At 55.4% G+C, this 24,358-nt stretch overlaps 1 protein-coding gene across 11 annotated transcripts in view; it reads right to left on the bottom strand.

Annotated features, from left to right (window-relative positions):
• The window catches only part of DAB2IP (DAB2 interacting protein), a 187,654-nt gene that overhangs the window by 61,088 nt on the left and 102,208 nt on the right, over positions 1–24,358 (bottom strand). For 10 of the 11 annotated variants that reach the window (XM_036107800.2, XM_078061721.1, XM_078061718.1 and 7 more), the window contains one exon: positions 21,492–21,637. In XM_036107800.2, coding sequence (XP_035963693.1) covers positions 21,492–21,637 — 146 coding nt within the window. Of the gene's footprint in view, positions 1–19,845; positions 19,985–21,491; positions 21,638–24,358 lie in introns of those variants that run through there. The other variant, XM_078061719.1, reaches the window with a different exon arrangement.

Genomic DNA, 24,358 nt, shown 5'->3' with positions numbered 1-24,358 from the left:
AGACACTGATCCCCAGGACTTCTGTTAACCTGAAAAGGAGAAATTCGGCAGCAAGAACTGACAAAGCCAAGGCTTCCTCAATGCCCGCCTGCAGGAGGCCTGCCCCCCTTTGAAGCCTGCAGCCAACTCTTCCCTTTTTCTGGGTTTCCAAGGTCAGAGTCACATTGGCAGGAAGGGTTCTCTTTGTTCTCCTGCCTCTGACTTACCCCAAACAGTCACTGTCCCAGACAGCCAGCTCCTCAGCAGTGGCACAGGGGGCCCCTGCTCCTGCTGGGGCAGAGCAATAAGAAGGAGCCAGGTGCTGGCTGTGGCCCCAGGGGCCCTGCTCCTGGGATCCGGAGTCTCTGCGGGCCCGGCTTCCCTGCTGGCCTGGGAGCACCATCTCTGGTCCACAGTGCCAGTGCTCAGTGAAGCTGGTGGCAGAAAGAGCTGATAGCCCCCGGGATGCACTCACAGTCCAGGGGGCGGGAACCCGCTCAGGATGGGCTCAGCCTGGCTCTGCCCCTCACTGGCGGATGATGTGACCTCAGGCTACTTGCCTCCTCTGTGCTTCGGTTTCCTCGTTTGGAAAATGGGGAAATGAATACCTGATCCGAGACAACCGACCTAAAAGGACCCAAAGGAGCTTTGTGAATCAGGAAGTGCCACGCCAAAGTCAATTATTCCAGCACCTGGTGGAGCACCCGGCATGCAGTTGGTGCTCGATGTATCGTTCACGGTGTAAGCATTTATCGGTCCCTTGTGCTAGGCCAGAGGCCCAGAATGGAGGCCTTCCCCTCAGTGGGGCCCACAGACAACTGTCATACCCTGAGAACTGTCAGGAAGTAAGATCAGAATGCTGTGAGACCTACAGGGGGTCGTGGGCTCCCCAAGGAGCGGGTGAGGGACGCAGGTCTTCTAAGAGCCCTCCCTCTCAGCTGCCAGGCAGCAGAAGCCAGAGTTGGGGCTGCCCAGCTGTAGGCTGCCTGGTACTCGACTCATTTCCCAACAGGCCTAGCTCAAAGAGAGCAGCCAGGCCCGCGTGGCGGCGACCCCATTCTCTGAAGGTGCCCACTGTGCCGCGTGCACCCGGACACATGTGCCGGGCGACTCACAGGGACGCGGCATCTCTGTGGACCAGACCCTGTGCCACACCTTTCAGGTACACTCTCCTAGTGGCGCCCACACCTGGCGGCGGAGTAGCTAAAATACTGGGCTCCGGGGCGCCGCCCCTAGAGAGGTGGTGCTGCGCCATCCCCAGCAGGCAGTGGTCGGCAGAGCCTGGAGGGTCACGGGCCGAGGTTCCCGTGCTGGCTGCGCCCCTCACTAGCCCATGAAGCCTAGCTCATGGGCACTTGGTTTCCCCACCTCTCAGGTCACCTGATTCAACCCAACACACAGGGGACCGCCCAGCTCACCTCTCTGTATCCACATCTCCTTACCTCCCACTCCCTAAGCTCCCAGCCCTTCCTCACCTCCCACAGCAGCCTCACATCCCAAGAGGACAGGAAGATTCTAACCTCTGAGCACTGGGCATTTGTTCATGGGGTCCCCTCTGCCTAACCACCCTTCTCCCCCTCTCCCTCTGATGAGCTGCTCCTCTTTTAAACCTCACCTCCTGTCACTTCTGTGAAGTCCTCCCTGATTCCTTCCAAGAAGGCCCAACTCCTACCAGCCCCCGAGGAGAGAAGTGTGGAGAGAAGGAGGCAGGGCCTCCAGCTGCTTGTGTGCCTGGGGATGTTCCTTCCCCACTCTCGGCTTCAGCTTCCCCATCTGTGACAGGATCTCTGACTTCTTCTCATTCTAGAGCCTTAGGGATTAGTTTGGTTACGTGCTCTGTTGCGGGGTGAGGAGTGGTGGGGAGGGTCTCCCAGTTCACCCCAAGGTTCTGGGGGATTGTGAAGGAGCTAGACTCTACCTTGTTCTACCCAAAAGGGCAGGACAAGGACAGTTCAAGAGACCCTAGCCAGTACCCTCAGGAGACCCCACTTGCAGAGCTGACCCAATAATAACAAAGCAGAGAAAGCAAGCACGGGAAGTGCGGAGCCAAGTGAAATCTGCCTGAGACTGGAGCAAGGGGCCGAGGGCAGGCTCCAAGCAGAAGGAGCCAGGACTAGACAGATGGGCAGGCTCCAAGCAGGAAGAGCAGGGAAAGAGAAGGAAGGAGGCACTCTAGAGAGGGCAGCAGCCTGAGACAGGGAAACCCGCTGCAGGGCAGGGCTCAGGCGTCTCAAGTGTTGCTGCGCATATCTCAAGGTGCTCTGCTAAGCATTTAGCCACAACTCTCATTTATTCCTCTTGGTATCCCTGTGAGATAGGAATTGCCCTTATCCCCATTTTACAGAGTTAAGCAAGTCCCCTGAAGTCAGAGTTGATGAGAGGCCAGCTGAGATTTGAACCCAGGCATCCACTTGCAGAGTGAGTCTGAGTAACACGAATAAACAGGGACGACCGGGGCAGAGAGGCTCAGGGGAGCGGGGGTGCTGCGAGAATGACAGTCTGGGGACTCTCGAGAGACTTGTTAAGACCTAGAAGTCAGGCTTTGTTTCCTTGCAGCCGGGTCTTAAATGGCACCCAACCGAGGCCGATGTTGTTGCTGAAATCTCTCCAGGGTGACCCCACCCATGCTCGGGAGAGTCCAAGGACCCCAGCCCCGTACTTCCCTTGCACCATCCGCCTAACGGATGCAGGAGAGCGCGGGGCTGCTAATGAGTGCAGGAGCGCGAGGAGCAGGGGAGGGCTCGAGGCGCAGGGGAGGGCACGGGCGAGCGCAGCCAGTCAGGAGCCTGGGCTGTCAGCGGCCACACGACAGGCTGGCGCGGAGCTGTTGCCAGGGCAGCCCGGAGATTCTGCCTTAGCAGGCAGAGTGATTTAGAGCCCGGAGGTCTCTTCTGGGCCACCAGCTTGGCCGGCCAGGGGCTCCCCATCGAGTGCCTGGCCTTCCGAAACCTCAACACAGAATGTCAGGGGCCCCACCATAGGGGGGCTACCAGCATGAAAGGCCATCAAGACAGAGAGAATGGGCAGACATCCCATGGTGGAAACAAGTCCCTTGTCACAACACAACCCAAACAGAGACCCCGGCTGGGGGCTTGAGGGTCCGGAGCCAGCAATTCCAACAACCCAAGTTCATCTTGCAAGACGCCCAGCACGACAAGTGGTGGCGCCTGCCCGTCGTCTGAGGGCCTGGACCGGCAGCACAGGCAGCCCACGGGACTGGGGGCAGGCAGGACCAGGAAAGGCGGTGGAGGAGGGGGGGCTGAGAGGGGACGGCCACGAGGAAGGGGAAGGCGGGATCCTGACTGCAGTCCACCCCCACCCCACCCCGCCCGGGCCTCCCTCTGGGGCCAGTAATATAGCTGCCATCCAGCAGGATGGGACACCGCAGCCAGGACAGCTCCGGGGAGGGAGCGGCGACCATGCCTGGAGAGGCAACGTGATGTTCAATTACGAATGTGCACACGTCCTGCGAAGTAGAACGGGGTCCATACGGAAACATATTAAGGCAAACGGCTGACAGTGGGATAAAAATGTGTGTGAAACTTAGGTGAATCTACCCAAAGGCAAGTTTGCAGACCCCTCATCAGGACCCCAGCGTACTAGGGGTGGCCGCAGGAAGCGTGTTAACTAGTTTTCTGTGCGCCTGCGCCAGAAAGGACGCCATGTTTCCTCGTTTAGAAATGTGTTTCCACCAGTGTAATGAGCGGCTTTGAGTGACTGGATAAAAAGAGCATCAGGCATCACCATCCTGTCTGTACCTGCCCTAAAATTCAGGCGAGCTTAGCAAGCCAACCCTTCGCATGCGGCCCCTTGGGGTCCAGAATTCTTTTGATCCTGAATCCCACCACTCAATGGAAAACCCTGGCCCGAGCCGATAAGGAGGTCCCTGCCATGGTGCCGGCACGAGAACACGCTGGGCCATGAGAACACTGTGGCACCACCTGGGAGTGAATCTGTGGCGCAAGGTGCTTTTCCAGGGCAGAAGGACAAAGTTGGCGGCTGCCAGGCTTACCAGACGCTATGGGGCTGTCTTTCTGAGAGTGTGCTAAAATGTGTGTGCACAGGGCAAGGTGCTGTATGAGACTTGCCTTCACTGAAACTCTCTTCCCGGTAGTAGCAGGGGGCAAAGAAGATAGAGTCCCACCACCACTAACGATTATAGGCTACAGAGATTTACGGAAGGAACCCAACAACAGCTACGCGGCCACCTTGACTTAGGAGGGAGAGGAGCAGGGATGACCGATCGGAAATGTGTGGTGACAAATCACCAGGCTTACTGTTGAGCAGCCCGGGTTCCCCAGGTTGGTCAAAGAACCAAACTCAGGGGACAGTCCATTGTCCACCTGCAAACAACAGAGCACCATGAAAACACAAGCCCGAGAACAGAGTGCCCAAGCTGGGGCAGAATTTGAGGGATATAAGACTCTGGAATCCATCCATCGCCCGGTGGAAGAAAAAGTGTGTGGAACAAGACTTGATCTGGCTACTTCTGCTTCGCATCTGCCTGGGCTCAGTTTGCCACCATGGAAGAACAGGGACTGACTATGAGGAGACTCCAGATTTGGTACCCAGCGTCAGAGGTGTTGCAGGGACCCTGAAATACCACCATGAGTAGGTCTGGCCTGCTTGGTTTTCTGAGAGAGGGACTGGCTCTCCGAGAAGAAGGAACAAGACCAGAAGGCAGACCTCAGGGCACCAACTCCAGGGGGTTACTGATAACTCCCTCTGGCAGCACACTAGGAGCTGGGACAGGACTAGATCCCCTCTGTACCCTCAGGGCCAGCCACAGACCTGCCCGGAACCCCACAGGAGATGGCCTGCCGTATATCTGAAGAACTAAGCAGAATTCTTTTGGAAGTGGAATCTGAGCAGGACAAAGGGCCCTCAGCTGGGGCTCTTCAACCAGACCAAATAAACACTCAGCCTCTGCCAGGGGGGCTGTGGTTTATATTTGGAGAGGGGTAGGAAGAGTCAATCCAATCTGAGCTTCAGCTGAAAGTGGGCTTTCAGCCAAGAGCAGTAGCAAAGCACCATAGGCCGAGTTCCTGTCTCCTCTGGGGCTCAGCTCCCCACATTGCTTTGTCCTACCGGTGTCCCTGGGGGCAGTGAGGCTTGGCTCCCCAAGCTGGAGCAGGCAGTGCTACAAGGTTACTCTGCAGTCTGATAACCTGCCACCGCCACCACCAACATCCCTCAGAGGCCTGGGACTCTTCCAGAGAGGGGAGAATCCACAGCTACTCGCTGGAGATCTCAATACTTCAGTGGGTCTCCGAATCATGCCAGAGCTTGTCAAGAATACAGCCTGGAGCCAACTCTAGACCTGTGATTCTGACCCTCTCAGGTAGGGCTCTGGAATCTCACCAGACTCCTTGGTATGATGATGCTCTGCTGTCTCCAGGGACCAAGAAAAGGTGGGATGACCTCTGATGGCCCCATCCCAGTGCTCAAAATGAATACTTGGTTACGCCCCCATCTGCAGCTGCCACTTCCTAAAACCCTAGGAAGTCCATAGGTCCCCAAACACCTTGAACTGACCACACCTCCATCCCACTTCTACAGGCAGCCCATAGGCCCCACCAGATGACAGGCCAGCAGGGATTAATGGCAGGGAATAAACCAACCCACTTCATGGGGAGAGAAGTGCGTTAGAGAATTTTTTCAAAAAGGAGTCATTAGTTGACTTGGCATTTTGATCAACAGAAAATCACCCAAGTCATGTTGCCATTAGGAGGAAGCAAAGCCCCCCAAAAGCAGAGGTCTGGCTTTGGGGCTGATGGGGCTCCCTCTCTCTGGAATCTGGGATCTCCCCAGCTCAGGAACTTCTTAGGCCCCCAGCCCTACAGGAGTGCGGTCCTGGAGCTGGCTGTGGAGACTCCTGCAAGGGCAGCAGGTGCCAAGAGCAGCTCCCAGGCCAGGCACACAATTAGTTACAGAGGCCTGGGTTCAAATCTCTGCCATGGAAGGCTACATGATCTCTGGCGAGTGTCTTAAGCATCTTCAGTCTTAGTTTTCTCACTTGTAAAGTGAGCAAGTATCCACTTCCTAGGACTGCTGTGAGGGTTAAGGCCACACAAGCCCTCTTTTAGCTCCTTGCTCCCAGACACGCTGGGTCTGCACAAGTTCTTCCCTCTGCCCAGAAGGCTCTTCCCTAAGAGCTCAGCCCACTCCTCCCTTCCTTGGGGAGGCTGTCCCCACCACCCCAGCCAGATCAAACCCACTAGTTCTAGGCTCTCCCAGCCCTCAGGGCACATACCTCAACCGTAATGACACCTTTACCTGTGGGACAGTTTCGCTGCAGCCTGTCTCCTCCACCCCGGGAGGGGCCAGGGCTGGCTGTGTTCACTCCTGCATCCCCGGAGCACCGCCTAGAATGTAGGGTAACTGAACAGTATCCCCCCGCCTTGGGGCCAGGCCATCGGAGCTCCCTGTCCCACCAAAGACTCCAGATTTGATCCCCCAGTAACTCTGATTCCAACCCCTGTGATACTCAAATCGGTGCCCTGCCCTAAAAGGACCTCCTCGGACCATCCACTACCTCTGGAGACTCACAATGCTACTAGCTGCTTCCTGAGGCTCAGCCTCGCATGGCTCTCCAGATTTCTCATAGTAACACCTTCTCAGAGTTTCGGAAGCAAACCAAAGTTATTTGCCAACTATTTTCTCCCATTAATCTCACAATGCACTTGCTATTCTCCCTCCATAATGACTCATTTAGCAGCAACAGAACAATTAGGCAGACCACAGAATATTGATTTTCTAAGTGGGAGAAATGTCCACACAAACATCTTTTCATGTCTGTCTTGGGCTGTCTCCTGCTACGTGATGGGGTGGGACCCTGGGAAAGCTTGGCCGCATCCGCTGGCAGGGCATTGGGGTCTCACACAGAAGCGCAAAAGCATGGCGTGTACAGGGGCGCCTGGGTGGCTCAGTCAGTTAAGCGTCCGACTCTTGATTTCAGCTCAAGTCATGATCTCGGGGTCATGGGATCGAGTCCCCTGTCAGGCTCCACACTCAGCAGGAAGTCTGCTCTCTCTCTCTCTCACCCCCTCTCCCTCTGCCCCTCCCCCCACCCGTGCTCACTCGAGCTCTAATAAATCCAAAAAAAAAAAGCATGGCGTATGCAAATGTGAGAGTGTGTGTGTGCACAAGAGAGATCATAAAATTATCATGTGAAAACCATGATGATCCCATATGACCTAAGAACATTAGGAGGCAGGCACCATTATCACACCCATTTTAAAGATGAGGAGATCAAGGTTCAGAGATTCGGTGACTTGGCCCAGATCACACAGGAAGTTAGGAAGCCTGATCCACACCGAGGTCCGTGTGTCAGCAGAGCAAAATTCAGTTCATCAGGGTGTCCTTGTAGTGGCTTGCTCTCCAAGAGAACAAGGTGGCCGTGCCACTTGGGGGCAATGCAGTCCCTTTCACGGTGTGACCCAAGGAGACTCCTGAGACATAAAACAGTTGGCCTAGGTCTGGAGTCACACCTCAGCCTCAGTGCAGGCCCTAAGCCTAGCCGCCGTAAACAGGTTCACCCCAGGCCGCCCCCGGCCATCCACCAGGCCTGGGCAATAGCTCTCAGAACCACCTAGAGCAAAAGATGGTAGCTGGACCCACCTGCCCTCCGCCGCCCCCTGACCATCACCACCCGCCTGAGACAAGTGCCTACCTAGCTCCTGGGGCACTTCTAACATCCCCACCCTATAAAAAAGAGAAGGCAGAAGAAAAGAGAGTCAGGAATGGCTTGGTGAGTGGGACACCTAGTAGTTTTATGTCCATATCTGCATATGGCTCCAAAAGCGGGCCCCGCAGCTGGGATACTATTAAACAGGGTTTTAGCTTACCTCCTACTTCCCACTCCCGGAAACTTAGAACCAAGCTGGGATGGGGGCTGTGGGAGGAACAGGTCCCTAATGTCCCAAGGACCAATGCCAGCCAACATACTGACCTTCATTTGGAACAAACGGTTTCTTTGTGGCCAAGGGAAAAAAAAACTAAAGGTCCAGCTAGCAGACATGGGTTTAAATGCCAACTCTACCACCATCTATGGACCTTGGGGTGAGATAATTATCCACTGAGTCTCAGTTTCCTTAACTGTAAAATGGGATAATCCCTGCCACCTCCCTAGCTGGTATGAGGGCCAAATGGTAATGATGAAATGCCACATACATGTTGGCTAGGGAAACTCAACAAAGGGGAAGGTTTCCAAGAGTTGGCACTGCCCAGCAGTGGCATGGACATCTCCCCATGACTGGAGATGAGCAAGCAGGCCCTGGAATAGTCCACGTGGATGGATGGGAAGCAGAGCGTCCTATACACCCTCTAGGACACCCAGATGCACATTAGCACATTCAAGGCTCCCAGGACTCAAGCACTGAAGAAACTTACTTGCGTTGGTTCACTGGATGTTTCCCTGACCTGTTTGAACTATGGAATTCCCTCATCTCTTAATGGTCAAGCACTCATTAACATCTACAAGAATGTGGTGTTCTGTGGAAACCAGTTTGAGAAACACTCCTACAGAAGCTTTAGACGATGAGAGGAGGCAGGGTGGCCTTTCAAGGACACCACAGGCTTGGAGAGACTATAGGAACTTCCCTAATGTCAACAGGTCAGGAGCAGACCGAGCCCTCAACCTCCCTTTCTAGCATGGCAGGGAGGCAAGACCACATCTACAGAGGAAAAATTCACTTCCATAAAACAACATAAAAAAGGGACTTAGAAACCTCAGATACAAGTCACTCTCGAGCCACTCCTGACCTCAAGAAACCCAGAAACTTGGAGGGACTGAAAAAGAAGAAAGGCCTCGAGCAGAAATGCCCCTTTGTCCCCTGCTCCTGCCTGCAAACTCACCACCACTGCCCTTACCCTCTGAGTCAACAGTGGTTCCTCCAGGCTACCAGAAAAGGAAGGTAAGTCTCTACAACAGTTGATCACACTTCAAAGAAGAGTTAGTTTGTGGGACCACAGAAAGCAGGAGAATAGAGAATCCCAAATCGTTTGTGTGCCCGAGACCCCATTTGTGGGTCCTGGAAGAAAGTAGCAAATGTATTACCAGCCCCGCCCATTATGATGTTACAGGCATCACGCGGACCCCCCCCCACACACATAACCCAGTGCCCTCTCCTCTCTCTGGGGTGGACTCCATGCCAGGAAAAGCCAAGGAGTCCGGGAACCATTGGCTCCCTGGAAGAGCTCCGGCAAACCCACCCATGGCAAACCCATCCATAATGGTGCAGTCTTTGCTCCCAGCAAGGACAGAGCTTTATTAATTATTCAGGGGACGGTGCAATTATGCAAATCAGTGGGCAGCCTCTGCCCGGCTGTTGCCTTCTGTAGGAGTCCAGAGGGGGATGGGGACGCCCAGAGCAAGCAGGGAGCCCAAGCTGCTGGGAACAAGAAGGGAGCCATCCAGGCCGCAAAAGGGGAAATAAATCCCTCATGCGCCAGGCCCACAGAAAACTGACCAGAACCAGCCCCACCCCACAGAGGAGAGCCGGCAACTGCCCTGAGGAATGATTCTGAAGATGTGGGGATGCCTTTTTCCAAAACAACATACCCCCATACCACCTGCTGGGCTAGCAACGCCATCATTCAAAGCTTACTCCTGTAGGTCCTGAAGGCGTGGAATACTTCCAAAGATCCTTCTTAAAAGCATGCTTCTAAGCAGAGGTAAGATCTCAAATTAGTGTTTACTAAAGAATGTTTGGCGGAGCACTGCGGCTCAGCAGATGCTCCTGGAGTGGGGCACGGGGACAGGAAGCCCTGGATTAATCAAGATGAAACTGGTTTCTTTACTTCAGGGCCTCTCAGGGCCTTCAATGTCCTGGATCAAAGAATGAGTCGCCTAGAGTGAGGATGCCCACAACCCCTGAGGAGGAAAATACCTAGCCTCACCTCCAGGAACCTCAGGAACCGAGTTTGAGAAACTCTGGCCACATTGCTCACTAAGCCCCCTACCAGCTCCATCATCCCTGGACTCCGAAATCCCTCAGACTGGGTTTTCACCGTTCTCATAAACAGCAGTCAAAAGTGTGGCCTCCACATCCCAGGGCAACTGGGTAAGACCAGCTCAGGCAGCTTGCATGGGCCGCGGGCAGAGCACCCGACCCTGTCCTGCCACTGCCCTGCGCCGACTTCCAGCCCCCTCGCAGGCCTAGCAGCTGTGCCGAGCACCATCTCAGGTCCGCACCGGCCTCACAGGCCTCATCAGTCAGGAGTGCGGCCCCAGCCACGATCAGCGGCCCCGTGGGCGCCAGGCTCCCCATCTCCCCAGAGGTCCACAACAAAGGCTGGTCTGGGGAGTCCCTGCCCGCCATCACCACTCTGCTTTCCCTTCGCCCACCTGGGCAATGATGAAAGTCGACTCTATGTGCTGACCCTGGGAAGAAAGGGAGGTGCAGCACGAGGCCAGTTGGCCGGCCCATGACCTCTCCACCTGCCCGCTCACCCAGCACTACAAATTAATAGATCTAAATGCAGCCACAGCTCATCAGCTCTGCCAAGAGAAAAAGAAATATGGGAGCCCAGAACCCTGAGGGGCCCATGGAACTAGACACGTATAATCACTGATTAAGTACAAATGCAGGGAACAGTCACCAAGTGGGCCCTACCCTCACATCCTGGAGAACCCCCCCCCCTCCAAACAATGAGGCCAGGAGGAAGGCCCGCCTCCATGTCACCATGGCCGCAGGACCTGAGCACCCATAACAGCCCCCGGGAGCTCTCGTGTTCTCTCAGCAGGAAGACAGTAAACCACTCCAGAAAGATCTAGGTGCAAATCCCACCTCTGCAACGCACATGCCGTCTGACGCAGGGCAAGTGGCTTTTACCTGACGGAGCCTGGGTTTCCTCATCTGTAGAGAAAGGAGAAGGGCAATGCTGGGCGGCGGTTAAGAGCACAAACTTGGGAGCCGGACTACTTGGGTTCAAATCCCGGCTCTGTCATTCTGGCCGTGCGACTGCTGTGTCCCGGCTGTAAACCTGGGATGACAAGAGCGCGCGGCACACGGGTTGGTGGGAGGGAGGCGCCCACGGGACGTGCCCGTTGTGTCAGCTGTCGCACTAGAGAGGGCCCAGGCTTTGAGTCTAAAGAGACCTAGATTCTAAATCCATCATGAGGGTAATCCCCGAGAAGTGATTTTACCCCTCCAAGGCCAGTTTCGTCACCCGTAAGATGGGGGGAGGATGACATGAGGGTAGTGGAGAGGATCAGATGACGCACACACAGCGCACAATGCCTGGCGCGAGGCAGGACGCCTCGTAAGCGGTGGGTAGTTGACTGGCCGTGCGTCTGTAAAATGAGCGTGTGAACAGACACCACGCAGATAGTGATTGACAGCGGGACTTTATATCATGAAGCCAGACAGCCGGGGTTTGAATCCCAGGTCGGCCGCTTATGAGCCACAGGACTTTGGCAAGCTGCTCAGTCTCTCTGTGCCTCAGTTTTCTTCTCTGCAAAATGAGGACAGTAATAGCACCCATCCTTCACAGTGCTGTTGTACGGATGGAATGAGAGAATGCAGGCAAAGGCGTCGGGCGAGGAGGCTGGCCCCTCTGGAGCGGCCCCTCGGGGCAGCACAGCACCAAGAGAAGCTTGCCGTGAAGGGCGCCAAGACGAAAGGCACCTCATCCGCCTGGCTTCCACGGCTCCGTTCCACGACATCTCCGGGGGCCTCAGGCCCTTAAGGCAGCGCAGCAAAGCCTGGGAAAGACAACCCGCCACCCTGTACCAGCTGCTTTCCTTCCAGGAATCCTAGAATCCTCAGCACCGAGACATTAGTTTTTGGTTCTGCTTTGTTGAGATGGGGAAAGTGAGGCTCAGAGAGAAGCAGTGCGTGGAGTTGGGCCTTGGGCCGACTCTGGGTGACTGCCTCAGGCGCACGTACTATTGACCTCCTCAGCTACTGATGGCCCAGACTCCCCCTGCCCCCCATCCTTCTCCCACAACTTCCAGAGGGCACCTGGCCTCACTGGTGAGGAGTCCAGCCCACCCCACCAGGCCTGGCCTCTGCACAGACAGCCATCGCATCCCTGAGCAGAAACCCTCCAGGCTGTGCTCAAAGACCTCCACTCCCAGGTGGGGACCAAAGGTACCTGGTCCGGCCCTGAAATGCTGGCTAGTCCTGTTCTATGGGCTTTGACTCAGTGGACTTGGCCTTGAATTGCATGACTGCCACCTGCTTGATCCTGGTAAGTGACACCACCTCTGTGAACCTCCGTTTCCCCTCCTGTAACTGGAGAGCTGGCAAGACAAGTAGGCCTTGGTGGCACGGGTAGGCCGGGCACTGGGCCTGGCGTGAGAAGACACGTTCTAACTCCAGCTCTGCCTCTTCACCTCTCTGGGCCTCACCCGCCTCACCCGTAAAATGCAGATCACAGTCATGCATGCCCTAACTGCTCTATGCACCGCTGGGAGACCAGGGGCACTGATGTGAGAGCGTTTTACAGAGGGGAGCCCTGTGCAAGCCCAAGAGGGAGCTACTGGCACTTCTCTAGGACGGGAAGGTTCACTTCAAAAACATTAAGCTTAAAAAGAAGGGGCATAGCATGATAATGGGGGGATTTTAGGCATCAATCAGGGAATGGGTTGCCAGGGCAGGAGGTCCCCCAATGTGTGACTCTGGGCTAGTTAAGCTACACTCTTGGAGTTTCGGTTTCTACATCTAGGAAATGGGAAACAAAAAACCCTCTTACTACGAGGCATCAACAAGAATACAGCACAGGCCGTGGCTGGGCAAGTCGCTGGCACACCCCTGGGGCACAATTCCTGCCCCTGTGCGAAAGAAACAAACTTTGGGCAGTGGTTCTCAAACTCTGTGAAACACGACCACTCCACCAGTGTCTAATTCTGGAAGGTCTAGGCTAGGGCCCAAGAATCTGCATTTTATCAGGGGCCCCAGGCAATTCCTCTTCATACAGGTCCTCCCTGCGGTGGGCTGGTCTGTGCTGCTCATGAGCCAGGCCCTCGGCTTCTAAGGCACAAGGGAAGCTTCAATCAGAGCCAATTCTGGGGCCCAGTTTCCTGATGAAACGTGGGGAAGTTGGAAAAGGAGGAAGAAGACAGGAAGGGGAATAAGGAGTAGGGAGTGGGACTGTGAGCAATCCATTAATCAATCCCCTCCCTAGCCAGAAACGATAATTGAGGCTCATACATCCTTCACGTGCTAACAGTCTGCAGCTGCAATACAAAGCTTTGATTACAAATGTCAAAAAGACAGGGCATGAAATTAACTTCCCCTTAGTCAGTGGGCACAGGGAGACACGGCACTAATTCACTGCCCTCAGTATGCAAACTCCCCACGACAACGTCGCATCAAATTAGGGCCTGCGCTGCCGGGTGGCATCTGTATCCTTGCCCAGTGTGCTCTTTTACAAGTAGGCCGGGCCTGCAAACAAGGGCCCTGAGGGTGTGAGAAAGGTCAGGCCAACAGACAGGTGACAGGTGCAGGGTTAACTGGGAGGTGGCCAGAGCCAGCTGGGAGAGGGGGCCAGAGAAGGGCTCCTCAGCTCCCCTAAGGGGGCTGCCCACCAGAAAAGGGAGGGGAGGGAAATCATCCTGACAAGGAGTTAACTCACCCACAGAGCATGTGATGCAGAGAAATGTAAGGCCCACTCGCTAGCTGGGCCAATTCCTGCCCCGCTAGTCCCTGGAGGGACAGGAGGACAGACTGAGAGCCCCAGTGGTTTTCTGAGGTTGATCACACTGAGTTAGCAACCGAGCCAGGCCCAGGAGCCAAGTCCCCATAAGTCCTGCACTCTGTCTGCTCTAGCTTGGTCTGTGGCAGTCAAGATACAAGGGGCAGCAGGAGGCTGGAGGTGGCAAAGCCCTGCTCAGGCTGCCTTCGGGAGAACCTTTAAGGAATAGGGCTTCGGGGCTGCTCACGCAGTTATTCACTGGGCAAACCCAGAGCACCTCCTCTGTGCCTGGCACAAAGTGCTCTGTTAGAGCTTCCAACCAGCCCACCCCATGCTGCCATCATCAGCTGAGGTCTTCGAGATAACAACTCCAGGAGTCAGCACGCAGGCTTCCTGAGCGGGTGCAATTGCGGGTAGGAGGGGAAGACCTATTCTTGGCATGCCCCCAGGAAGAGGCTTGACCTCTAGCCTTGGGGTCCCTTCCTACCCTTCCCCAAGAATACCCAAGGTATTCCCAGGCAGGCTGCCATGGACCTTGCAGCTGGGGATCCTGTCTCCCTCTTTCCCCTGGTCCTCATCCCACCACCCACCTGGCTCAGAGGGGACCTCTGGCACACAAGTGGTGGCTTCCACAAGGTTTGCCTTCCAAACGCCAGGGACGGTTCTTCTGTGTGCATGCCCAGGTGTGGCATGTGGTGTGAGCTACAGACACGACATGGCAGGCAGCCAAGGCTGTGTCCCGTGCTATGTGCGAAACACTGTGCGTCCACCCACAAGCTCCCGCCCACACATTCCCACAAAGAACAGAGATTCCCTCTATCTCAGGAGGGGATGGTAACACAGGCCATCCTTCTGGCACTCCCAGCTGGCGGGGAGTGGGGGGGTGAAACTGAGTTTTCAGTCTGTCCTTTGAGGTTGGTGGACAGGCTGGATCACAGGTGACTCCACCAGAGCAGAGGGGGAGCACAGAGAGGAGGGAGCTGGCCCCTGGTAGAGATTTGGTCCTGCAGGAAGCTGCCCCACGCTCCTAGGCTCTTGGAAGGGGTAGGGGTGGGGGGACTGCAGGAAGCAGCCCAAAGGCACTGGAGAAGTAGGGAAGGGGTTACTCTTTAAGGCAGAGTGGCCAGTGACTGTCCCACAGCTCAGGCTGGGAATGAGGCCCGGGCCATTCCTCACAGATGGACAGACTGATGGCCAGAAGACCAGAGTATCTTCATACAAGTGGGGGGGGGGGGGTCTCTTTCACGCAGCCATGGTTGATCTCCACGGGGCAGTAAGCGGGCAGGTCAGAGTAAGGAAAGAGCTAAGTGTGCCTTGCCACCTGGGACAGAGTCGCCAAGCCAGCCAGGGGTGCTGAATGTTTTCCTTCTTGCCTTTTTGGTCCCCCTATGATCTCCAGCTCTCTTCTGTGGCCTTCTAAAATAGCCATTAATTAAAACCTGGTAATTAACTTTCTGGTTCAAGTAATATTTTGCAAAGGAATTCCATTAAAGAGTCGATTTGCATATCCTCAGACATAGGGGCCTGGAAATAAGTGGGTTACTTGTGGAGAATGCGATAGGCCCCTTGGCACCCCAGGCGTGGGCTCTGCTGGCCCCTGAAGGCACAAGGGGATGAAGAAGGCAGCTGTCCTCATGGCCAGGTATATGCCGAGCCCTGAGGTTCTCCCCAAGCAGGTGGGCAGTTTGTTCACAAAACTGGCCAGCTCAGTGGCCACACACCCAGACTGAAACTGCACACAGATGTGCACATGTGACAGCTCAAACACAGAACACACTATACACACAGTATGACCTGGTATATGCAAACACACACACACACACAGCAGTAGACGTGTACACATAAGAAAACAGACAACAATAATGATAGCAGTCAACACTTAGTGAGCACTTATTAGATTGAACCATATGTCTATATCCGACCTACAAAAATAGCCACTTCATATGGTCCAACCCAGTATGAAGTGCCAGGCACTGTTCCAAATGCTTTACATGTGATTAGTCATTTCAAACACACAGACGTGTGCAAGGACATTTGCATATAACGCACACACACCTTCATAAGGGCAGGTACATACTTGCAAGACATACAAAAACATGCATGCACAGATGTACAAATGCTTACGAGCTTGTACAAAGAAAGGCTTCTCCAACCTTTGAAACCCCCAGCCTGGGGCTGATCGCATTCCCACTAGCTAATTTCCACCGTTCCTAAAAATAATGCCCAGCTCGGATCTCTGGAAGATACACGAGGGAGCCACAGATCTAAAAGGAGGGCGATAAAAATGAGAAAGCAAAAAATAAATTGGTTCTTCCCTACGTCCAGGTTGTGTTCTGTGGCTTTCCCCTCCCTCTCTGGAGATGAGGCTCAGAATCATGTGCTCACGTGCGGGGCCTTGGTCAGCCCTGCCCCGCAAAAGTGCCCATGGGGCTCCAAGTACAATGTTGCAGACAGGGTAGGACCTGCTCACCAGGCCTGGCTTCTGTGATGGTCCCACCTCCGTGCCTTTGACTGCATGCCTCAGTTTCCATGAATCTAACAACCCTTTCATTGCTTACCTACCTTGCAGGGCAGACCTCTCAAAATGCTGTGTAAATGCCAGGCCTCCTTAGAATAATTATCGGATTAAGAATTAAACCTGATTCTCTTATGGAGGGGAAGGGAGGAGAAGGGAGAGGAGAGCTGGGTGAGCCTTCCTTGCAGGTAATTAATGAATTCCCTGCCATACCTCTTGGAAGGCAGGAGCCCATTTAACCAAGATCCACCTACATGGGCCTCTCAGAGCTGAGGGAGGCCGCACAGAGCAACGAAGAATCCTGCAAGGGGCTTGTCTAAGAACGTTCAGAAGGCAAAGGACAGAATTAGACAAGACTCAAAAGAAGAAGCACTACTGGCCATTAAACGCCAGAAAATAATATTCAATCCCTAACAAGCAATGAAATGCAAATAACAAAGAAATGCCATTTTTCTGCCTATTTGAACGACAAAGATCATTTTAATGACACCCAGTGTTTTTAAGGGTGTGAGGAAACAGGTGAGCACTCTCAAAAATCATTGGGGGAGTATAAATTACTACAAGCTTTTTAGTGGGGCGCATTTTTATCAAAAACCTGAAATTGTTTATATTCTTTGACCTAGTAATTCAATTTCTAAGACTTTATCCTATGGAAACAGAGACGTGAACAAAGATAAATATTCAAGTATTTAATTACCAGCATCATTTTTAATAAAAAAACACTGGACATAACCTAAACATTTAAATGATTAAAAACAAGTATGGCCCAAACATAGCTGGAACAATGGACTTTTAAAATACACATAGAAGTTTGTCATCATCCCATCCCGCCCCCCCGCACCCCCTGATGTAGACAGGAACAAGGGTCACTCTGCCCCACTAGTTACTGTATTCAGGTTAATAATGATTCTCTGTACAACCCTTTTTACTTTTCCAGGGACAGCAACATCCAGTATCTCTCAGAACCTCACAGAAGAACATAGCATGATTGCCTGATATTAGTCCGACGTTGTAGATGAGAAAACAGAGGCTTATCAAAATGAAGTGACTTTTTCCCACCTATGGTAACTCTCACTTACTGAAAACCTACAACATACTAGTCTAGCCTCTTTCACGTGTTATTATGCATTTAATAACATTTTAGAAACATTTAAGAAATGTGCAAGACCTGGTGTTGGTTGCCTAGGAAACAGCACTGAATGGGACACTCTCTATTAAACACATACTGAATATATTAACATTAACGTTTCCAAAGACATTAGCATCATGAGACCCATTTTGCAGATGTGCAAACTGAGGCTCAGAAAGCTTATGCGACTTGCCCCAAGAATGCCTGGCTTCAAAGCCACACACTTCCCATTATTCCCAGAGACTATCTAAATTGCACAATCATCTCGACGTCACCCAGGGGAAGGCAGAGGACCAGACACTCCCTGTCTATGGCAGGGGAGGGAGAGAGGCAAGAAAGGCCAAGCCCTTATGCCCAGCTCCTCCGGCACCTACTGTCAACAACCAGAGCAGGAAAACGGATCCCACCTTCTATTTTCCGTTTCCCATTAAGCTTCTTCCCCTCCGCTCCCCAGGGACTGCCTCACCCAAAGGGGCTGAACTGATTCCTGCCTACTCAGGGCCACTTGGGGGTTCTTGAAGGCCCCCACCCCCACTTCCAAGTATCTCCCTCCCTAGCTTTACTCTGCCTGGAATCCCACCGTTAGTAACTTTCAGGTGTGGGAACTCCAGGCAACACACATATTCCTGAGAAGGGGTCATCAATCTCTAACTCCACACACAGCAGCCCTGCATGCCTGCACCTGGCTTGCCCACGTTTACAGGATCAGCTCTGCACCAGGCCAACTGGGAAGAATGCGAAGGGGGTATGGCCACTTCAGAATAACTACAGGGGTAAAGGAACAGGTTGAGAGCCAGAGGGGGCATACTCTCAGCACCCGCGGAGGGCCAGAGTCACCCAGAAACAGCAGCACCGGGGCAGTATAATATTGCCGGCTGACCCTCCTAGCTACTCAGGACCATTAATAAATGAGTGACTTGGAAATCATCTTCTGGGAAGACAGAACCACCACATTCTAGATGGCTTTTACCAACATTAAGACAGCCTTGTAAATGAAGCAGCAACACTTCCAGCCTGCAAAACAAAAAATGCTTCTGCCAGCACACCTTTCACCTGGAAAATCCCTGAGCAGCATTCATTTCCCTTATCCAGGAGGCATGATTACCTGTCCTTGGTGCTTACTTCCAAAACCTCCAAAGAAGAAATGAGTGTCTAAGGGGGCCAGGGATTTTGGAGACCAGCTGGAAACCTCCCATAAGCCATTTCAGGAGAATAAGTACAAAGGCTCAAACCTGTCCTGTGGCCCTCGAGCCCCCCCGGAGCCCAGCTGTGCCCACCAAGCCCTGGCTGGCCTGACCCTGGCCTCACAACCAAGACATCGGCCCTCTCCCCCAACCAGCAGTGCTCCGCGGCCCCACACCTGGCTAGACTCCTTTCCCAGGGAGCCAAAAGATTCCAACACAGAACCAACTGGTTTCCAGGCTCCAGATGAGAGAATTCCAGCGCAAAAAATAACCTCCACAACACAGCAGTTTGCAGACCACAGTAGACAGCATGCAACAAAGCCGCTTCAGCGGCCCTAAAGCAGACAGCGTTATCCAAAGTCTGAACCCAACTGGCCGCCCCAGAGTGCCCCATGCTCTTTACTGACAGGGAGAAGCCACGAGGACCAGGGCTCACACTTGCTACCCTAGAAGCTTCCGCCCTCCTTCCCATGCCTATCCCTTCACTGAGGCTGCACTTACCCCCCCTCCCTGGCCAGGAACATGGCAGCCCAGTGGGGGTCCCCTGGAACCAGGACCCAATCCCCTCCTCACTGCTAAGCCAAGCCAAAGGCAGCCCATTCTGTCCTCCCAGCCTTCAACAGTACAACCACACCACGTCGGAGTAGAGGGAGGCTCCTCTCCACTCACCCAGGTTTGACCATGAGGGTTTGGGGAGGGGGGTTCCACCATAGTTGGTTTTACTCAGCCAAGTCCACACAGGACGACTCCAGGGACTGCCCCAGAGAAGTAGCTACCCAAGAGAAATATCTGCCCATCCATCCCCGAAGCAGCTGATAAATCTATTATTTCTAAGCCAAGCAGCAAAGCAGGAGATCCCAGTCTCCTGACAAAGCCTATTTCAGCTCCAAGGCTGGGTCCAGGGATTTCAAACTCAGTCTCTCTGCCTGTCCGTGAGAAATCTGGGCTCCCTTCCGGTGCCAGAGAAGCCACCAAGCCAGATTTTGTTTATAGAAAATTAATAAGACAATTCCACACCACTGCCAGTGACATTCTGCTCCAACTGCTACTGTTAGCACCGTTTCTAGAAATGAGCTTATAGTTTCCCTCCCGAACCCCAACCCTCCCCGCCCCCACCTCTCGCCCCTTAGGCATTGTAGCAAGGCTGACCTGACCCGAGACCAAGCTGGGCAGGACCTGCTCGAGGTCATCTGGGCCATGCCCCGACCTCCAGCCAGGAGGCTGGGGTGCCAGCCAGCACTTGCCGGCTTCTGGTGCAGGCCTCCCGCTGGAGGGAGGTAAACATGGCATGCACGCTGTCTGCTCCCGGGAGGGCAGACACACTCAGAGGCCGGACCGCCTGCTGTCTCTCCTGCTCCCCGGACAACCGACACATGCACACAAAACGGGGTACGTACACAAGCCCCCTCATGCGGGTGCAGAGGGTCCTGACCCCCGCCAAGGAAAGCGCAGAGAAAGGCATATTCCTGGGGGAGAAAGCCGGAGGCAGGGGCCGGGCGGAGGGAGGAAAGCAGCAAACCGGGTGGCCTGCCGCCCAGACAATAACAAAGATGGGAAGCGAGATTTTCAAAGACGCAGTGGCTGCACCCAGCGCTGAGCTCTGGCCTGGCTGCATGCTCCTGCCAGGGCACGCCTGGTCCCCCGGGGCACCACGGCCATCAGAGAAAGGCTGAGGGTCCTGCCTCAGGCTGGGCTTGGCAGCTGGGGCAGGAAACCAGCTGCAGGCAGCGGTGGGGATGCACTGGAGAGAGCAGCTCTGGGCTGATGGAAATTAAAGGTCTAGTAATTCTCCCCGGGGATGGGAGGGGTGCTCTCCAGGAAGATGCTAGGGGTCAGTTAAACAGCCACTCAACCTTGGGCAGGAGTTGGGCTATAACTTGTACTCCTCTGCCTGATGGAACCAACGGGGAGGAGAGAGACGTTTTTATTCTACCTGTGCCTCCCCTACAGGGAGTGCCAACTTGCCAATCATACTCAGGGGCACAGCCCTATGGAGGCAGATGCCAGGGGCCTGAGATGTCAGGGCTGAATGCTGAAAAGGCTCCTTGGTGCCTGCCTGTTCTTTCACCTCCACTAGCTGAGCACGGACACGTTCTAACTGGCACCGGAATCTATCACGGTGCCTGTGCCCAAGTGGAAAGGTGCCGTGGCAGGTACGGCTCAGGGAGGGGGACCCGGCCCAGAGACTGTATCCGCCCAGTGCCCCCGCACCCGGACAGGATGGCTTGCCCTTGCGAGCTGAAGCCTGCTCTGTTGCTGGTGACTGGGAGCAGGCTGAACCACCTCCTCCCTCTCCTCCTCTGCCCCACAAGCCACCTCCCCCTGGAATTTCCACACCTGCTCCTGGCTTGCCCAGGAACAGGGAACAGGGAACAGGAGACACCCCTGGGAGTGGAGAGGTGAGGGAGGGAAGCAGCTGCCCAGGCTGGAGAGGATGAGGCCCTTCTTCCCTAGCCTCAGGCAATGCCCCTTGAGCTCAGAGCCCCGGCACTGCCCCCTCTGCTCGCCCCAGCCCCCAGCGGAGCACGCGCCCTACTTAGAGCAGATGTGCCCCCTAAGCGGCCCAGCCCCCTGCTCCTCCCCTCCAGATGTTCACCCTTTTCCTCACCACTGGGTCTCGGCAAAACCCAGCCGAAAATGCCTTTTGTATCGGACAGCCGGAGGCTCCAGAGGCAGGGGGATGGGTCCTGGGGGTGGAGGCGCCACTTCGGTCCCCAGCTCCGGGCACTGCACCGCCCGGGAAACAATGCCCACCTCGGCGAGGCGAGGCGAGGCAGGACTTCTCGGCGAGGGCACTTCGCGCCCGGCCTCGCCCCGGGCCGCGGGCACCCCCTCCTCACCCCGCGGGAAGAGAGAAAGGTCCTCTCGCCGTGCCCCCCCCGTCCGAGGCGGCCCCACAAGTTGCCGGAGGGCGGCGTGCGGTGCCCTCCGGCTTCCAGCGCGCCCCAGCCCCGGCTCTCGCTTTGTCCCCGCGCCCTCCGGGGCGCATCCCGGGGCGGGGGCGCGCGGAGGCCGGGCCGGGCGCTGGCGGCGGTGGGCTCACCTCTCATTGTCCGCGGCGGCGGCGGCGGTGGCGGCGGCGGCGCTCCGGAACCCCGGCAGGATGTGGCGGAAGCTGTGGTTGCGGTCCAGCTTGGGCTGGCTCTTGGTGCGCTTGATGGAGCCCTTGAGGCGGCGGCTGAGGAAGCCCTGCGCGCGGGGCGACAAGAGGGGGAAGGGGAGGCGGGGTTAGCGCGGCGGCGGCGGCGGCGGGCCCGGGACCCGCGCGGAACCCGCGCCCTGGCTCGGGCGGCCGCGCGGCCGAGGGCGGGCGCGGGCTCGGGCTCGGCCCCAGCTGCTCGCGGCCCGCGCCGCCCGCCCGCCGACCGAGCGCCGACGGCCCGGCCCGCGCAGCGCGGCCCAGCCCACCCCGCGCCGCCCCCCGCCCGGCCCAGCCCGCCACGTCGCCCCCGCCCCCTAAGCCGCTGTTGCCATGGCGACGCCGAGGCGAGCCGCGCCGGCCGCGGCCGAGGCCGCCCGAGCCCCCCGGGCGCGGGGGCGGGGCTGCGAAGAGGCGGCCCCCTCACCTCTTCCCTGAACGAGGGCACGCCCCCACCCACCTAGAGGAATCCACGCCCGGCACCCCGTCCCGGCTTGACTCTGTGCGGTCCTCCACTCACACGGTCGGTGTTCCCAGCCCCAGGTACAGGTGAGGGAAACTAAGGCTCTGAGAGAAGGCGTGTGATCTGTCCTCTGGGGCCAGCGCCTGATAGTATCCTGGCCACCCGGCCCCCTAGGCTGGGTGCCATTCCTTCAGCAGGCGACCGTCACTGACCCTCAGGGTGAAGCCCCTTGCCTGGAACCTTGGTACTTCAGCAGGGACAACCACCTCAAGGACAGGGTCCCTAGCACCTAGCTCAGGCAGGGGGCGGAGGCTGAAGGGTTTGCTGAGTATCCCTATTGCCTGCTTCAAGATTTGCAGCCACATCTGCGAGAAGACTGGGCCTTCGCTTGACCTGCTGCCGCAGGGCCCCATTATGACCCATGGTGGGCAGGGGTCCGTTCCTAGGACGAGTATGGCAAACCTCGGCCAGGGCCCCCATTCAGGCCATTTCATTTGTCCATCTACCAGGCTGCACTCGCAGGACAGAGCTTAATCCACCCCCAACCCCAGGAGTTCCTGGTCCCATGGAAGAGACAGGGAAGAGAGCAGGCAGGTTGAACCAGTGCTCCCTTGTTAGGTGAGGGAAGATTTAGGGGCTCAAGGGGCCACAGGCTGGGGTGTCCAGGACTTGCAACTACAGAAGGCTATAGAGGGAGAGGAAAACTCATGGGAGGTGAGAATTCCCTGAGGGAGGAATTTGCGAGGGGTTCTGGGGTCTCATCCCCCACCCCAGCCTCAATTCCAGGTGGTATAAGGACAGAAGCGAAGGGGATAGTAACTCATTTTGAAGTGACTGTTGTACACGATCTGATCACCACCTTTCATCCATCATACAATAAAGAATCCAGAGGTGGACACTTGCTATAGGCCATGCCCTGTGCTGATCTGTCCATCTCTATGGCCCCAGCACCCTAGTCATGATGAGGTGAACCATTAGCTGTACACATCATCTCATGTCATCCACACAAGAAAATGACAGAGAAACATTACCCCTTTCAGCAAATGAAGAAACCTCACTCAGAGAGATAAGATGACTTACCCAAGGACACACAGTTTCCAGGCCTGCCTAATGCCAGACCTTTTACCACAGGATGCCCCTCCTCTGCCCACCCTCTGCAGGCTTTCCCTTTTCCTATCTTTCCCCCCTTACTCTTTCCTCTCCCTTGGTCTCTCTGATCCAAAACTCTGCACATCCTCTAGGGCCTACGCGAAACACCACCTCGTCCAGGCCTTCCCAGGCAGCAGGGTCCAAATGCCTCTCACTTGGCAGCTCGGTGTCACCCAAGCTACTCTAATCAGCTGTAGTTCAGCAAATACCTCTTCGGTGTTAGGGGCCACAGGAGGGACCCTCCTCCAGAGAGCAATCCCTAATGGAGAGGGACCACAAATGGTGGCAGGCCAAGGAACAGTAGGCTCTCTGGGAGACTCGGCATGAAGGCCGGAATCTGCACTTGTGTGTAGGCTCTGGGTGCCCCAACCTTGGTCTCGTGCCCGTTCGGCGGGGAGGGGAGATGCACCTGGTGAACTTGGACGGGTTCATCTCTCACAGGTGTTGTCAAGCAAGTTCCCCAATGGGCTTGTACTTTGTCTTGGTTTTTATTTTCTACACCGAGGAAAATTTCACGATTTTTACATTCTTGTGGTACAAAGAACCACGAGGCATTTTTCACAATTTCTGTAGTCATTATGTAGCTATACTGACAGCTCTATCCTATTTCTGAGTTCTTTTTTTTTAAAAAGCGTTCTCCTTCTAGGAGGTTGAGTGGGACCGTGCCACTTCCTCTTCCCCGTCCCTCCCCCTAGGGCTAGACTTCAGGCTCCTCTGACAAGCTGCCCCCTCCCTGAAGCTTACCATCCCTCACCAAACCAACAATGACCTTGGGGTCTCAGACTCTCTGTAACATTCGTTCATTCATTCATTCACATTTATCGAGAGCCTACTATGTGCTAGACAGCCAGCCGTTAACACTATGAGGGAAGCAGAGTGCAGATTAATTAGAGGACAGGCGGCTCAGATTCTTCAGGGGAATGGGGAAGGTCCCTGTTAACCCCCCCCATCACACCCTGAAGGACTTTGTGTCCGCCAGAGGACCCAGCTCAAGGCTCTGGATATAGCGGGCTTAGCAAATGCTCATCCTCCCAGAAAGCCACAGTTGGAGGGGGACTCAGATCCAGAAGTCTGGATATAAGGGTGAATGAGACCCGGAGAGGGGAAGGGACTTTCCCAAAATCACATAGCAAGGTTAATCAAAGACCCCAGACTCCAG

This window comes from Halichoerus grypus, chromosome 14, assembly GCF_964656455.1.
Source record: "Halichoerus grypus chromosome 14, mHalGry1.hap1.1, whole genome shotgun sequence".
Taxonomy (NCBI): Eukaryota; Metazoa; Chordata; class Mammalia; order Carnivora; family Phocidae; genus Halichoerus; species Halichoerus grypus.
This window is presented reverse-complemented; position numbering and strand designations above follow the sequence as displayed.